We start from the raw sequence: 17036 nt of genomic DNA, 5'->3' as shown, positions 1-17036 counted from the left end.
CAAACACACAAAAATTTTGTAATCCTGATGGGCACTTCAAAAAAAATCAATAAATAAATAGAGGCAGAAAATATTGCAGTCTCGCGTTTATTCAAAAGTCGCGCCTAATGTCCGACAATTGGAGCTTCCGACGAGCCGAGCTTCAGAGACAGACAACAACCGCACACGCTCAGACACAATTAAATATTAAAACGCTGCATGAGCCGAGCGTTAGCTTAAAAATGAAATGGAAACTGAAAAAAAATAAAATAAATAAAGTCAAGCGACGAGCTTCTCAGTCGGCGTCGGCGTCGTCGTCGTCGGCATTGACGTCGACGTTGACGTCAGCGTTGGCGGCATCGGCGGCGGCCACGACGACCCATTCGTTAAGTTTTATTTATTGTCGCTGCGACTCCAACTACCGTTATTGCCATTGTTTTTGTTGTTGTTATTATTGTATTTTTGCGCATTTTCGCTGCGCTGCCAACGGCACCAACAACAACAATGGAGCACTGCAAGAATTTTCCAAAATAGCTCGGAGAAAATATACAAAAGGATTATACCAAAAATTAAAATTTAATTTATTCTGCTATTCGATCTAGGAGGTTTCGGAAACAAAGCACCCAAAAATCCGTCCCAAATTAACGATGATAGTAAGATTTTAAAACGAATTCCATCTTTTAAATTCTGTCTTATTTCAAATCCTTGTAACCCTTTGTTTTAGAAATATATTATATATTTATATCTATTTAAAATTAACACTTTATAAGACTTATTTCCTGGGCTTAAATGCTATTTCTTTTCACATGCAGAAAGTTTTACAATGTTTCGAAAATCGGAATAATTTTACTTTCAATATTTAACTTAACTAAGCAATTCTCATTGCAATTCTGAACTTTCCACAAATGTGTTGCAAGGAAGCTTTTTAATGGATATTGCAATACCGTAAAAGGCTAGCTAGAAAGAAACAAATTAGAAAATCTACAACATCTTACTTATTACTTATTATTTACATTATAGGCTTAGAAAAAAAGTTAAACAAACGTATTATAAGTGATCTTATCGAGATATCTATAAACAAAATAATATATGTATACATTAAGGAAATTCTTAAATTAAAGAAGAACATAAATGTAATTAAAAGAAGCAAAGAAAATATGAACTCAAGCAAATACTTACAATTCATAGATAACATAAATCCAAGAATTTAAGAAAAAAATGATAATAGTATAATTTTAAATTAAAGACCAGGGCCATGGTTAAGGGTGTCTGGAGGTCAACAAGGGACTTTCAGGAACTGCGATGCTATGAAGTAGAAATTCTCGTTCAGGAAACTAAAAACGAACTACAAGTACAATATTAAAAAAAGACATATTTTTAATTAATAATTAGATGAATATTGTCTTTTGAGTTTATTTTATATTTTCTAATCGATTTATATTTTTGGAACATTTCTATTATCTAATTCCTATTTACTTTTTCTATACTATATCTGTATTTTCTATTCAATTATAGAGATTATATTTTCTATTGATTTTTGATTTCTACAAGTATTGCTATTTTCTTTTTATTGTTTCTATTTCTATTCTCTATTTTCTATTTGTATTTTCTATTCATCCTATATCTGAGTTTTTTATTCATATTTGCTCTTCTATTTCTATATCTATTTCTATGGATGTGAACCTGTATACTATGTTTATATTTTATTCTATTCAATTGTAGAGATTATATTTTCTATTGATTTCCTTTTTATTTCTATTGCTATTTTCTTTTTATTATTTCTATTTCTGTTCTCGATTTTCTATTCATCCTATATCTCAGTTTTTTATTCATATTTGCTCTTCTATTTCTATATCTATTTCTATGGATGTGAACCTGTATACTATGTTTATATTTTATTATATTCAATTGTAGAGATTATATTTTCTATTGATTTCCTTTTTATTTCTATTGCTATTTTCTTTTTATTATTTCTATTTCTGTTCTCGATTTTCTATTCATCCTATATCTCAGTTTTTTATTCATATTTGCTTTTCTATTTCTATATCTATTTCTATGGTCTCTTATTTTTTGCAGTGCAGGCGACAAAACTTTATCAGCAGAGTGCAATCGTCGTAGACGTCGCTTCACCTGCCACCTGCCCCCGTCCCCTGGCCCTCCGCTCCACACTTTTTTTGGGCATCTCTTTGCTGTTGGGCCATTTGATTGTTTGTTGGTTTGTGTTTTACTTTTTTATTTTTTTGTTGCGTGTGCTGCTTCGTTTTTTGGGTGACAAGAAAATTGGTTGCGCGCTTGTCGTGACTTGCTGGGAAAGCCAAGAAAAAATGTTGTTGTTGCTGCTGCTGCCAATTGTTGTTGTTACGCAAAGCTAAACGGTGGCTTTTGGGCCTGTATTTGTTTTTCGTTGGTTTGTGTGCTTGTGTGGGCGTTGGCCAATTGGGCTGATAAGCGCCGCTAATGATAATTTGCGCACAGTTAACAGCGATTGCCGTGGCCAAAAGAAGAAACTCTCACAACGCATCGAATTGGCACGACTTACTCCCACAATAAACTCGTTCGCAACTGCAGCATAAAGTTCAAATGGCAATTTAAGCAGCTACTGGTAAAAGTTGTTGCTGTTGCAGCTGGCCTTCCCGGCAACAGCTGGCGGCCTGAACAACATGCCACTGATTTGTGAGTCAACTGTCTGTGATTTACATGTGAGAGAGCCGACAACTTAGCCGATGGGAGCAGTAGAGCGATAAAAGCGGCAACATTGCTCTCCAATTGCCGGCAGCAGTTGCCGTTGCTGTTGCTGTTGCTGCAACATTGCTTGTTGCACCAAACAAGTGTAAAAGCGTTCGTACAAAATGCAACTTTTCACTCAAAATAAACAAGCGAAGCATATGAAATAAATCTAAAACGGTTAGAGCTCAGATATCTGCACGTCAGATATTTCAAGAGCTCAACCAAACAAAATTGCCAAATATCCTTAGATATATGCAGTTTAATTTGCTTCTTGGCTGCACTTGCTAGAAAGGCCATCCTTGTTCCGGCTACAATGTTTATAAACTAGAATAAAGCACTGCTTAAATACAAGTAGACTTCGAAAAATTCACTACTTCACAAATGCAGCACTTATGCTGAAAGACATATAGTATATAGAAAGCCAAAAGAAATGGGAGTTGTGAATTTGTAAATTCTAATTGGATAATTTACTCCTCCTTTGGTTCAAAAGAGGAAATTAAATTCCATCATCTTGAACTTAAAGACAAAATTCCAACCCAAGCACAGTTGCTTTGCAAGTTAAACTGTTGAGCTTAATTCTAGATTTAGATCTAGAGTGGACTTCGAAAGTGTATATTAAACTTAAAAAGTTAACTCAAGATTAAGCATTCGATGGTGCTACTGCGGAATTCCCTACTAATTTGGATGGAATCGGTATGCCAATAGGCTCAGGCTTCAGGCAATGCTGGTCTGTCTAAATATCCAATTAAAAACAACAAGAGAACCACAACACTCCTCAAACTGATTGGGAGTATTTACGGATCACTGTCTGCTAGGTGGCAGATACAGCACCAAACTTTTGCATTTCAATGATTTCGTCAGAAGCTATGAAAACTTGGAAGGTGAGGAAAGCAAAGAAATGCTTCTCTTCTTATTAGCAAGTATTCCTAAATCATAATATCTGTGAGTAACCGAAAATTTCGCTTCTTCCAAAAGCAGCAGCTCTATGGCATATGTTTATTATTATATTATATTACAAAGTTTTATATCATATGAAAAATATGCACTCTAAAGAGGCTTTAATAAGCTAAGAATTAAACTACTTGTATTTTAAAAGTCTTCGGGTGGTTAAAACTCTTGTGAATTTTCGAATTTTCGTAAAATGGGCAAACCCTCCAATTAAATATTCTACGTTATTCCCTTCGATGAAGAGCCTTAATTTTTTGTAGGTCTCACTGGAGAGTATGTATGTATATACATATTTTTATGTGTTGTCTAACTCGTCTGCTTACTATAGGTCGGATACTTTAGTTAACAAATAACACAAACAGATTTCTTTTCTCAAGCAACTCGGGCTGTAAATATACAGACTTTCGTTACATATCAGACAGTGTTTAATTTATACGTATTTCCACAACATCTATGTACTTGTATGTACAAGTATGTACCTGTTGGGGTTTAGGGTTCGCGTACACTGAACTTCATTGAATGGTAATGGTACATTGGCAATTGACAATTGGCAATATGTGTGTTTGAAAATGAAAGTAGCGCAAATGTTAAGCGATTATTGTGATGTGCCAACTGGCTGCATTGTTGGCCAAAAGGGCGCAACAAGTGCGTGGCCATTGGGAAAGACTTCCTTATTGTCTGGGCCAAATGATTCGACTGTTTGCCTGACTGCCTTCAATAGCAATCGCATTAAGCGCAACCGTAATTGTCACAATCATCACCCTGGCCATCTATTGCATAACTCGCAAAGGTCTGCGCTAGCCAAAAAAAAAATTATATTTAAAAAAAAGAAAAAAAAAGTGACACTTACGCCCATATCTACACATCGTTGTATGCCCAGCAATCTTGTCAAGCGAAAAAAGTTTGTCCAAAGGGGGCCAACGAACGGTCAGGGCGGTCAGTTAAGAGCAGCTTCAAAGTCGGAGTCTGTTTCTGCTTCAGTTTTGAACAATTTTGTCGCATTTTGGCCCGCTTAGCTGCAACAATTAGCGTTAATAAGCTGCCCCGGTCCCAGACACAGGCCAAAAAAAAAAGAAAACAACCTGCCGCACAGTAGACTGAAATGATTTGGCAACTGAATAAAACCAAAAATTTGAAGCAAAAAAAAAAAAAAAAAACTAAATATCAGCAAAACTATCTATGGCACTATAGACGATGATTATCGATGATTATATCTCTCAGTAACTAGCGATATATTAAGGCGAATATTATCCAATATTTGCATTATAGAATATACCAGTCTATTGGCAAGCCATTTTCATTTAACATGAAATTATTTTTCGATTCTAACTTAAAAAGGTGAAAAAGTTTGCTTGAAAGTCTAACCAACAGGCATACAACTGTACTTCCATATGAACACCAAATACTTTGGAAGTATAAGAGCTTGTCTTAAGACTTGACTTATTCATGCGTCGAGCAAGTTTATTATAAAGCGTCAATTGTTTTCTATAGCTGCCATAGCAGCGATCGGTGCATAAATCACACTTAGCCTGATTTTTTTATAAAAAATTAACTTAAGCAAATCTAGACTTTTGCAGTTTTGAAGTTTTTTATCAAAATCGGTATAAAGCAGCCCTTCGAATAATGGATAGAACAGTTATTTTTTTTGCTGAACCACTGTAGTGGGGAAAGGGGTAGGTACAGAGACTGCGGTTAACTATCATACCACAAGAGCCAAGACTATCGTACAGATTTTACGAATATGTACATGTTTTGTTTCGAATGGTACTTCGTTCGATTATATTGAAACAAAAATTGCAAAGCTTAAGATCTTGAAAAGCTACAAGCATTTATTTTGCTCAAGTCACGCGTAGGAAAATAACTGCGAACCACTGTTCCCAGTGTCTCCCTCTGTCGGTGTCTCGCACTGTTTCGGCATAAACTGTTGAGTATTTAGTGCAATGCGCCATTTATGTAATGAGCGTTAGTTGGCGGTTGCCGTCGCTTATTAAGCATTATTATTCATTACTGATAATAGTCATTTTTTGTAAATATGTACATTCATATGTATGTAATGTCCCTGCAGTGTCTTCCCTCTTACGCTTTACCGCTTTCTTTCTTGTTTTTGTTTGTTGCTTTTTTGTTGCACTTACGCAAAATTACAAGCTAACGGTGTTGGTTGCGGTGGCGTGTTGGCCGCCCATGTGGGTCAAGTGATGGCTGCGCGTAATGCAATCGTGATACGTTTTATTTAATGGTCAATAATAACTAAATCATTGAGCAATTGAATCAAAAATCAAATCAAAAGCTCTGCCTCTGCCCATATGCAGGCTTTCATCAATAAAATTTAAAAAAAAAAAAACAACTGACGAGAGCTTTCTAACTGCCCTGGGGAGAAAGTGCCGCTAGATTGATAGAGCTTGCTAAGCTTCAGAATAGATGGCGCCTGAATGAAAAGCTGATGCAAGAAAGCCAGATAAACGAATCTTAATAAATTTTGATTACCATAGAAATAGCAACCTTTAAATAAAGTTCATTTGTTTACTCCAAAATTGATAGGTATTTATTTATTATTTGATTATAATCTTGTACAAAAATTAATCGACATTCTAAGACGGGCACTTAAATAGTTGTGTTTAATGTAAAATGTTTAACATTCCAATCACAGATTGGCACAAGAAACGGAAAACTGCCCGTCCGTCTCGAGAACGATGCCATTCGTTGATAATGCGCCTGAATATTGCACAACTTGTGCCTTTCAAGTATTTAGGATTTGAGAAATGCTTATAGAACAATAATTTGTTTTAAAATGTTATCGAAAATTATACTTCAGTCTGCGCTTGAAATATATATTATATAAATATATCTAACGACTCTACCTGGTCGCAGCAATTTGTGTTTTATTTTCACCAATTCCTAAAATCTTATCCGCGCTCAACTCATTTTGTTCGCTTATTTCAATAGGCCTGTATCACTTAGTTAGTTACTATTTCCTTACATACATCGCAACAGTGCTTGAAATTTACATTCCATATCATTGCTTATAGTACCTTTGTCCCTATACTTCAGTTTTCGCAAACACCTGCTCCCAATTGTTCTATGCCAAATTTTTATAAATAACCATCCTCCGTATTCGTTGCAAGCAATGTGTCCGCATCTGATTTAATGGCAGTGCCAAAAAGTAGGCTACAAAATCCCCGCAGCAACTAATTCTTTCAAGTGTGTCCCCACATTGCCAACTGCAGCTTTTCTTGTTTTGTTTTACATTTTTATTGTTTAGTTTAAAAACTCTTTGTTTGGTTTTTCACAATAATTTGTTTTTAAGAAGTTTTTTTTTCAAAACAAAAATAAGGAAGAAAAATATTTTATATATATATTTTCATTTCTCTCTTTTTTAAATAATATTAATTAAAAATATTTTTTTCCTTTTTCATCGCAAGTTATTTTAAGAAACAATTAATCAAGTTCTTATTTAATTATACAATTTAAAAAAAATAGTAATTATATAATATAATAAAAATAATAATTATAACGGGGGAAAAATGCAAATAGTTGTAGTTGTTGTAGTTGATTTGTTGTTACTGTTGCTGTGTTGTAGCTGTTGCTGCTTCCTTGCTGTTCTACATTCTGTTTTGTTAATGTTTTTGTTGTTGCTGTTACTTTTACTCTTATTTGTTTTGTTTTAAGCACTTTGCTGCTTCGCATCGAAAAGTTTTCGTTTCGCACAAAAGCGAAACAATTAAAAATATATTTGTATATTATAAACGAAATTTGCGACCATTCTACATATAAGTTGCATGTGTATTAATTGTTATTTGGGATGTGTGTGCCGCTTCTTCTACTTCTTCTTTTCTCTTCTTTTTCTCTTCATGAATTCCTCTGTTGTGGTTGTTATTTGTTTTTTTGTTTGTTTTGTATTTGCTTGTTTGATTTATTGTCGATTATGCTAAATGTCAAACCGAAGCCGGATTGTTGTTGTGTCTATTTGAACTAAAGCTGCGCTTCTTCAAGTTCTTTCTCATCCTCATCCTCGTTCTGCTCCCTCCTCCTCCTCTATGCCATCGCTCTGTTTCTCTTTCGCTCTCTATATTTTTCGCCCTCTCCTTCTCTTTTATACATACACGGTAATTGTTTATTTAAAAAAAAACACACATTCTTGACATGTTGGAGTTAGTTTTGTGTTGTGGTTGCTGGGAGGTGGTTATGGTGGTGTTGGTTTTGGTGTTTGGTGTTTGTTTTGGGGGGAGGGTGGCATGTTTGTTGTTGTTTTAATTGTTGGTATAGTTGTTGTTGTTGTTGTTGCAACTGCTGCTTTACATGTTCTCAAACTGATCGACACGACGCTTTGTGTTGCCCTTGCGGATCTCACGCAGTGTCTTGTACTTGTCTCGTCCCTGACGAACATTCTCGCGATGAATCTTGTCATTTGCCGTCTCTTTCGTCTCATCACGTGACTGCGCCAAGTCTTGCTTCAGGGCCTATGGTAGAAGAATGATGTGCGTTAGTTGTAGATCAGCATTACAAATATGATTATACAGAAGGTTACCTTGAGCTGATCGTGCAAACGTTCGTTGCGCTCGGCCAGAGTGCGTCTGTCCTCAATGGGATCCTTGATATGCTCATCAGTGTCCAAATCGCGCGACACATCACCGCCAGCATCGCCGTTTGTCAGCTCCTCCTCATTCTCGTTCTCATCCTCGGCCACATGATGGTGCTGGGGCGTGGTGGAAGCTGCCAACAGCGCAGCCGCGGCCTCAGCCTACACATTTCCAGAAAGAGTACAAAATTAGTTAATCGTCAGATAATGGCTAATACTTGGTAATTAATTCCGAAACTACGCTCAGTATTGGGAAATATATATTAAAGATATGGTCAAACAGGCAAATAATTTGCGAGCAAATTTCTCAAATTTCACAATTATTCATGAATATGTTATAAAACCTACAAAACCAATAGAAATCTTAAACCAGAATTCTTATAGTTGTCATCTACAATAACAAAAGAGGTTTGCAATTTACATTTCAAAGCCCGCATGCAAAATAATACGAATTTGTGTGCAAATTCTGGCAAATTCGATCGAAAAATAGTCTTAAAACATCAACTAACAAACTAAATCAATTAATAATTAAAGCAATTAAAACAATTAATTACAATAATAAAAACTCCATGGGATTTACCATTCTAGGCATACATATGACGAATTTGTGTGCAAATTATTTGCCTATCTGATCACAACATTAGCCTTGATATAAATTTTCATTGATTTATGGAATGTGTTATCGAAATTGGGCAAGTGCTTCAAGTATTGCGAAAGAATATCTATTTATATTTTACCTGCTTGCGTCTGGCCTCCTCGACTTCGTCCTGCAAGCGTTTCGTCTCCTCATCCTTGGCATTGACCTCGTCTTGTATGCGCTGCACCTCAATCTGCTTGGCCATGATCTCCTCCTCGAGTTTGGCCTTCTCGTAGGCCTCCATGTTCTTGGCCTCCTCGAGGCGCTGCAGCATACCTTGCAGCTCCTTCTGGCGCAGTTCCAGCTCATCCTTGGAGGCCTGCAACTGCTTCAGTTGCTCCTCCAGGCGACGTATCATCTCTTGCGCCTCCATTAGGTCGCGCTGCGAGCGTTCCATTTCCTCTTGCATTTGCTTAAGACGATCCTCATACTCCTGCTGCTTCTTTTCGGCGCGTTCACGTGCTGCCAAGGCCAACTGCAGTTTCTCGCTAGAAACGCATTAGAGGAGATCAGTTAGGGGTTTGTACGGTATTATAACGGATTAGGTACTTACCGCTCCTGCTGTTTGGCATTCTTCTCCTCTCGCGCCTGCGCCTTCATCTGCTGAACATCGATCGTGTCGGGCTTGCGACGACGCATGTACAGCTCATGGTTGCCCATGCAGAGTGCAAGGATGCGCTTATTGATCCTGACGCGTGGGGCGAAGAACATGAAATCGGGCGCCTTTTTATCGATCGGCTTGATGATGAACTTCTTTTCCGAGAACGAAATATTACGAATTTCGGACCAAGGGAAACCGATCTTGGGCGTTAATCGATCGTCCTGCTCGTAAATGTTGAGGCCCAAAGCGTCGACGCCCAACCACAAATCGGTACCCTTCTTGTTGCGTATCTCAAAGTAGTTGACGCCGTACATTTCCAAATCCTGGGCAATCTTCAAGTATTCCATCATGGCATCTTCGCGCAGCATGCTGCGATGCTCCTGCCACCAAGTCATTATCGACTGCTCCCATTCGTCCTTGGACATCTTGTGCTGATCGATGACGCGCTGTGGCAACAGGCGATCGTTCGCAAGAAAACCGGCTGTGTGGGTGGTTTTGTTGTGATCACCGTGACGGGCCTGAACCGCATATGAGGCCAACAGCACCGATGTTTCGGGCGGACAATAGATCTCATCGGTCAATATGGCATTCTTCACTTGCAGATAGAACAGGCGCAGTGTGATGTCCTGTATGAGCTCTTCGGCCACATCTTCCGGATAGAATTTGGCGCGGAATCTGAACTGCAAGGGATTCTCCTTCTTCACATCCTGATTCATCACCTAAAGGAGGAAAGCAACATAATCATTAATTTAAATAAAATTTTTCAATTTCTTAAATTATTGTTGGGTTTGTTTTTGTTTTTTTTTTTTTTTTTTTGGATATGGTTGGTGGGGTGAGTTCTGGTTGGGGGTATAAGGTGGGGAGCTTATCGATATTTGTATCGTTTTGTTACCCATGTGGAAAACGGCATTGATCCAGTCTGTGTACAAGTGCGCAGCATGTATCATAAAGAATCAATATCATTTATAATAACGATCTTAGATAATGAGAGAGCGTGAATTGTTTCAACATCTATTCAAACACTAAGGACGCTTAAAAACGGAGGACATGCAAGCAAAAATCAAGTTCAAGCTAAGCAACAAACTAGTAGGGAAGTACGTTTGAGGTTCTGGCATTTCTAAGTAGATCATCTCTGATCTCGGTGGTCGCATCATCAAATACAAATGCAGAGGGGAATAGAATTTGAAACGCGCCCCACCATATCATCAGCATCATCATCCTCTTCGCTCTCCTCAGTCTGATTGTGTCCATTGCTGTCGGCGGTCTTTTTATCCACATATTTCTTCACGCGTTTCAAATATTTTATGGTCTTTATGGCCGGCGATTCCGGCTAAGTGTGAAGTCCACGATTGAAGTACAGAAATCATTTTATTAATCCACAGAACTCAAATGACAAAAGGCAACCCATAAAAAACAAAATATTATAAAGCCACCCTTTGAATTGCTGCACAAGTTATATGAGAGGATCGGGTAAAACGATATCTATAGTCGAAGAATAATAAAAGTTAAGAATGCGTAGAAACCCACTAGCTATTGATCTGCCAGCGGTTGCATTGTTTACTGTGTATCAATTTTAACAAACCAATATTTTATTGCTGACATGAAATTTTAATTGGATTTCAAAAACGAAATAAAGTTGAGAATGAAATTTATGTTTAAAAAAAAAACTCTGGCTTTAATTGTTGTCAATGAATCAAGTTAAAAAAAAAACTATATTTGAATTTAAATAGAACAAGTCGAAGCTGAAAAATATATTCCTTATACGAGTACGATCATACTTATTTAAAATGGAGTGTTTAGAGACAAACATTGGAGAGATTTGTTTCTTTTTCTGTCAGTAAACTGTGAATCGGGGTTAATAAGACAATAATTTGGAAATTGTAACTTTAATTTTAACTCAAAGATTAATTCAAACAAACAATTCTATTTAAAAGAAAATCAATAATCAGAGATTTTGCTAAAAAGCCGACAGATAATATTTCTCTTGGAAACGTATTTCATGCAATAAATGTGATGCTACGAATTTCTTGGAAAATATGCTGATCTATTTATGAGTATACAGGAATTACTGTGTGCTTACCTTTTTGTATAGCTTGATCCATGTGGAATCACCCTTTGAGTCGGTATACTGCAGTCCGAAGAACCAAACCTCACGCAGGCCGATGGTCTTGACCACCTGATCGAACAATTGTTTGCCGGTAGTCGTCGACTGGATGGCGAACTCCAGTTCGGCGTCCATTGTCGTGACGCGCACATTTAGCTGAGGTGGTGGAGGGAAAGAGAAAGCAAAAGATTTCATGAATTAGTGTGATTTAGTTGATGGACCAATTGCATAATCGGCATAAGTAGTTGTTGTTGTCGTCGTTGTTGTTATTGTTTTCGGCCACTAGCCATGTGTGAGTAAATGCATCAATGCATGTGTGTGTGAGTTTGCTTTTGGGGTCGTGCGAAAGCGCATTTTCCAGCCCGCCTCGCCTCGCCTCCCTTCCCTTCCCCACTGCTTGCTGACCAAGCTGGCAACCAGTGGCTGCCAACGTCACTTTCATTACAACAAACAATACCAATAATAACCAACAATAACAATAACAACAACAAATAGAAAACAAGTGACAAAGCGGAGCGTTGGCAATTGAAAAATTGCTTAAATGACATACACCTGTACCCATATGAGTATGCAAATGTACAGTCAAGCGTACAAATGTCTACATCTTGTAAAAAATATGTTTTTAAAGTATAAATTTAGCCTTCAAAAATTCAAGAAAAAATTAAGTGTTATAAATAGGCCTTAAAAAATGACGAGTTTGAAAAGTAATTAATGCTTCAAACCCAAATAAATAAGTAATATCCATAGGTAGTCGCAGAAGCAGTGTCTTTATTTCTCTACATCGTCTGCTTTAAGTTCAAAATACCTTTCCCAGTCATGTTCAATAGCTTCCATGCCCTGTTTGTAGTGAGAAACGTAAGAAAGTAGGAAATTCGACCCGAAAAAGGGGTGAAATGTCGATAAAATATTAGAAATTATTATTTTCGACATAGTATTTAAAATAAATATTAAATAAGACCTCTACAAAACTTCTAGACTGTATGTAATACGATAGATGCGAGGCTTATGTGTTATAGGCATATAGAGAAATGTGCATATATGAAGCTTTTACTAAAACACGAATCGTTCGCCCAGCGGTGCGTTGGCCCCATGTGACAGCGACGACCGTCACGCTTGTGTAACAGTTAGTTCGTCAGTTAACCGAACAGCTCTCTAACCTGCCTGGCTACTAACCTGTATGCCTATCTCTATCTTTAAATATCTCGGCTTGTTGTCGCATTGCTGTCAATTTTTCTGTTGCTGTTGTTGTTATTGTCACGGCTGATTGGTTTTGCGTTTTCCGAGCGCGATTTTCCCCGCACACACACACACACAATCATACACATTTATAGACACTGCGCCCAACTTGTCTGTTTTACACTTTGCTTTGTTGCTGTTTTTGGTAGCTTGTTGTTGGCTTAGTTGGGGTTACAGGCGCCGGTTTTCCTTTCGCCCATCATCTTTTGACCGGTTGAAAACGTGCACCTGCGTTTAAGCCAAGCTTATGCAAGTGTTGAACAACCGACCGGGGGAAAAGGGGATTCACAATGTGCACAAAGTGTGCAGCAGTTGGCTATACTCATGACACGTGAAGGCGCCATAAGTGCAGATTGATTCAAATGTGAGCAATGATCATGAACGTGGATTCTCCAGGGTTCTCACCACAACCTAACCGTCTTTGTTTTTTCATAGATCCAGCTCGATATTCCTAATATGGCGGTGATATTTCCCCTACTTGCTTCGTAAAAATTAAATCAGTTTGCGCTGAATGCGTGCAGAGCCCTAATATTGCAGACCAACTACAGTACAGGAATATAAAGTTGAAGAAATTTAATCAGAGTGTTAAGATAATAAATTCTTTTTAAGAACTGAAAAACACCTGCTTAACTCATTTAGAGCTCTAGTTTGGAAACGTTTGTCTGCCATTGAAAAGACTACAAGTATATATATTTTTATGAGAATAAACTTATCTTCTAAAAATTGAATCATTTCACACTCATAGCTCTAATACTGGCGAAACTCAAGAAATTAAATTAATTCTAGATAGTGTTTTTATGAAATTATGAAAAGTAAAACACTGAAAAGACTGTATATATTTGTATGTGAATTGCTTTGCAATTTTCTTGATAATTCTATATATGTAAAAAAAGGCATAATAGTGATTGTGACCGTCATTCGTCCGAGTAACAAAAATTACGTTGACGATAACAATAACAACAATAACATAAGGCAGTTGATTTGCTTTTGTTTTTGTTATTTTTGTTTCGCAATGCAAATCAAACGTGACACAATGTAAGGAAATTGAAAACGTTCACTTCAATCCAATTAACGTTTTTGGGTTAATGCACATGTACGAGTACGTGTGTATGCCATGCCATATACATATATCGCACTTCCCCTCTTCCGATGTTTGTGACTCGTACCTATGTGTGTCTGTATCTGTATCTGTATCTGCAGGTGTGCAAATTACAAACTACAGTGAAACTTCTCTGCAACGTGTCTTTCAAAAATACACATTTGTACATAATTGTTTTCCTAATATATTGAAAGTTTTCCAAAAAATAAACAGAGTTTCAACGAAATGATAAATAAAGGTTAAGGAAAAAAATGAAATATTTGATAGAAATTCAAATATCTCCAGTAATTTCATTTCTCATTCCTCTTCTTCTAATCCTCATAGCATCCATCTATCGAAGCAATAATCCACAGTTTGAGCCAAAAGCGACAACGGAAGCGAATTCAAGCTCTCGACATAACCAGTTCAAGCTCCAACTATGTCTGGTTTTTGTTGCCGCTCTCTGATTGCTACATACTGCAATGTTGGTTATTGCCACATTTGAATTGCTGCTGCTGCTGCAGCCGACAAATTATTGCTGCCAGTCAGCAACCATATCAAAATAAAATTCAAAAATTGCTGCCCGGTGAACCGGAAACCGCCATTAAAACAGAACCACCTTTGGCGAGGGAATCAAATAATACAAAACAAAAATCATAATAAAATACACAAGAAAAACTATGATTAAAAACCGTTAATAAATAAAACAAAATTAAATAAATATTGGTAATAAAAAACACACACAAAACAAAAATACAATAAATCAAAAACTAATATGAATAAAAAAAATACTATATAAATCTAAAGATTAAATTTATTAAAATAAATACGAACAAAAATACATAAAAAATAAAAAGCAAATAAAATTACATTTGAAAAAATAATAAAATACAAAAAATAAACAATTATAATAATTAAATAGAAATAATAAATAAATAAAAATACTAAATATATTTTATAGTGTATAATAATAATATTATTAATTTTAAAATACAATAAATATTTACAAAAATAATTTGAAGAGTGCAAAAAAAACTTTTACCAGAAATTAAAAAAAAAAAACAATGCAAAAAAGTCGAAAAGCAATACCAATTAAACAAAGTCAAATAGATTTCTAAAACGTAAAAGAAAAAACGTTTTCAAAATAAAACATAATTTTTGTTTGTTTTCAATCTAAAGCAGATGACTTGTTTTACTTTCCGGCTATGTCAGGGCTTATTCATGGTCATTATTTGCCGATTTAAGTATGCATTTAGCCGCAGATTGTTGCCCGCGTTTGGCGACTTAGTGACACACATGCATGCGAGTTTAATTAATTTTAAAACAATATATTTAAAATCGATGCCTCAGTATGGCTGATCTGCCCAAAAAGCACATGTATATTGTATGTTTTTGGACGCACCGTCTTATGCTTTACACTGCCATTATAGCGCGGCAGACGCACGCGACTATCGGAGACGACCATTTTGGGCAGGAAACTATTTTTCAGTAACTTTTGAATTATTACGATTTTGGCGCGAACCGCACTTGCACAAAATGTTAAATGGAAAAAAAATTCACAACAAGGTGAATATAAGTATGGAAATCGAGCAATTATATATATGAGAGCACATATATATGTTCATGTATATGTATGTGCATATAGATCGGAAAATTGATTGATTTTGCTGTGATTCGTGGAATATACAGCCGCGTCGTTCTGTTGTCCAAAAGCAACTAAACGCAATGAAGGCACAATGCGAGGTTTTAAGTTAATTTGCTTGTTTTTCTATTTTCCTATTGTCTGGTCTGCAGGTCTACAGGTCTGGGGGTCTGCGCACGTCTATGGGGTCTTTTCTCCCACTGATAGAAAGTGCCAGGCCCAGGGGTTGGCCACCCACAACAACAACAGCAGCAACAACAACACAAACGACGACAGCAGAAACTATGCATTTTCACAGCAAAATAGACAGAAAGACACACAAACTGGCAGGCCGAGTGGGGAGAGAGGAAGAGAAGAGGAGAGGCAGGCAGGCAAATAGACAGACAGGCAGGTGAAATAGACAGCAACAACAAGGCGCACGACTCTAACGGTTGTGTTCGCTGTTGTCTGTGTGGCCCCCCGGCCTGCCCATCCATCAGTTGAACTGTGAAAGTGACCCACGCAATACAACAACACTTTTCAAAAGCACAAACCACTGCAGTGGTTGAGGTCAGTTATACTAGTATTTATTTTTGAAATAATTTCACATCAATTACGTGCTTTAAAATAGACAATGGAGCTGAGCTACTAGGCCAAAAATATGCATTCATTCAATAGCACTTTTATAGTTTGGAAACATTTCAATCAATGGAAGCCAGCTGCTTAATGTGTTGCAGGAATTTAAAAAAGATACTGAATTTTAAAAAAGAACTAATTCCTACATTTGCTTCCCACCATTGCAGGACACATCGATGTATCGATTACCGAGCAAGCGATTGTTTTCGATGTAAAGCGTTCGATTTTAGTCATGCTGAGAAAATATATATCGAAGTACCCTTGAAATGCCATCAAGAAGAGCAAAAGTTGTAATACCATCGAGAAATGTTGCACTTGATTAATTTATCTAACAATTAGTTTAGCTTTTTTGAGGTACACTCGTACACAGTAGAGTACAAATTATTTTCCTCAATAATTTGAGCATTATTGATTAAGAAAAGCCAACAATTAAGGACCAACTTTTTGATTTGAATTATTGATTATTTTATTTATTGTTTTATAGAACTTCATCATAAAGAAGCAATTTTACAACAAACAACAGCTGTTTTAACGCGATCGTTTCTATGCTAGCTTTATGATATAGAGGTTCGATTCCAATCGAAATGAAGTATATATTGCAAGATTATCAAGAATTGCTAGCTATAGCTTTAGAAACAATGAAGTAAAACAACTAACTTGACTAATAGGTTCTTTGGCAGCTTTATAATATAGTCATCCGGTCTGGCAACAAGAAATCTGTGCATAACAGCTTTCCAACAAGTTATCCTGCATAGGTTAAATTAATTCAATTTATTTCTTGTTCATTAAGGGTTAAGATACAATTGCTCTGGAACAATCTACGATGAAATGTTTTCTGTAATCCTTTCAGAATTTCCCCGTCCCTAAAAGAAACGATACATTTTTCAAACTAA

The 17036-nt window shown here is 36.5% G+C and overlaps 1 protein-coding gene across 5 annotated transcripts in view; it reads right to left on the bottom strand.

Annotated features, from left to right (window-relative positions):
* Nucleotides 1-6988: 6988 nt before the first annotated feature.
* Nucleotides 6989-17036, bottom strand: part of LOC115627729 (moesin/ezrin/radixin homolog 1) — a 30343-nt gene continuing 20295 nt past the window's right edge. For 2 of the 5 annotated variants that reach the window (XM_030523485.1, XM_030523486.1), the window contains exons 3-9: nt 11549-11728; nt 10667-10798; nt 10361-10387; nt 9421-10187; nt 8968-9355; nt 8180-8392; nt 6989-8111 (exon numbers count right to left, since the gene is read on the bottom strand). In XM_030523485.1, the coding sequence (XP_030379345.1) occupies nt 7947-8111; nt 8180-8392; nt 8968-9355; nt 9421-10187; nt 10361-10387; nt 10667-10798; nt 11549-11728 (1872 nt within the window). In that variant the 3' untranslated portion in view covers nt 6989-7946. Of the gene's footprint in view, nt 8112-8179; nt 8393-8967; nt 9356-9420; nt 10188-10360; nt 10388-10666; nt 10799-11548; nt 11729-15288; nt 15394-17036 lie in introns of those variants that run through there. The other 3 variants (XM_030523484.1, XM_030523487.1, XM_030523488.1) reach the window with 3 other exon arrangements.

This window comes from Scaptodrosophila lebanonensis, unplaced genomic scaffold, assembly GCF_003285725.1.
Source record: "Scaptodrosophila lebanonensis strain 11010-0011.00,11010-0021.00 unplaced genomic scaffold, SlebRS2 tig00000098-arrow-pilon, whole genome shotgun sequence".
In the NCBI taxonomy this organism is placed as follows: domain Eukaryota; kingdom Metazoa; phylum Arthropoda; class Insecta; order Diptera; family Drosophilidae; genus Scaptodrosophila; species Scaptodrosophila lebanonensis.
This window is presented reverse-complemented; position numbering and strand designations above follow the sequence as displayed.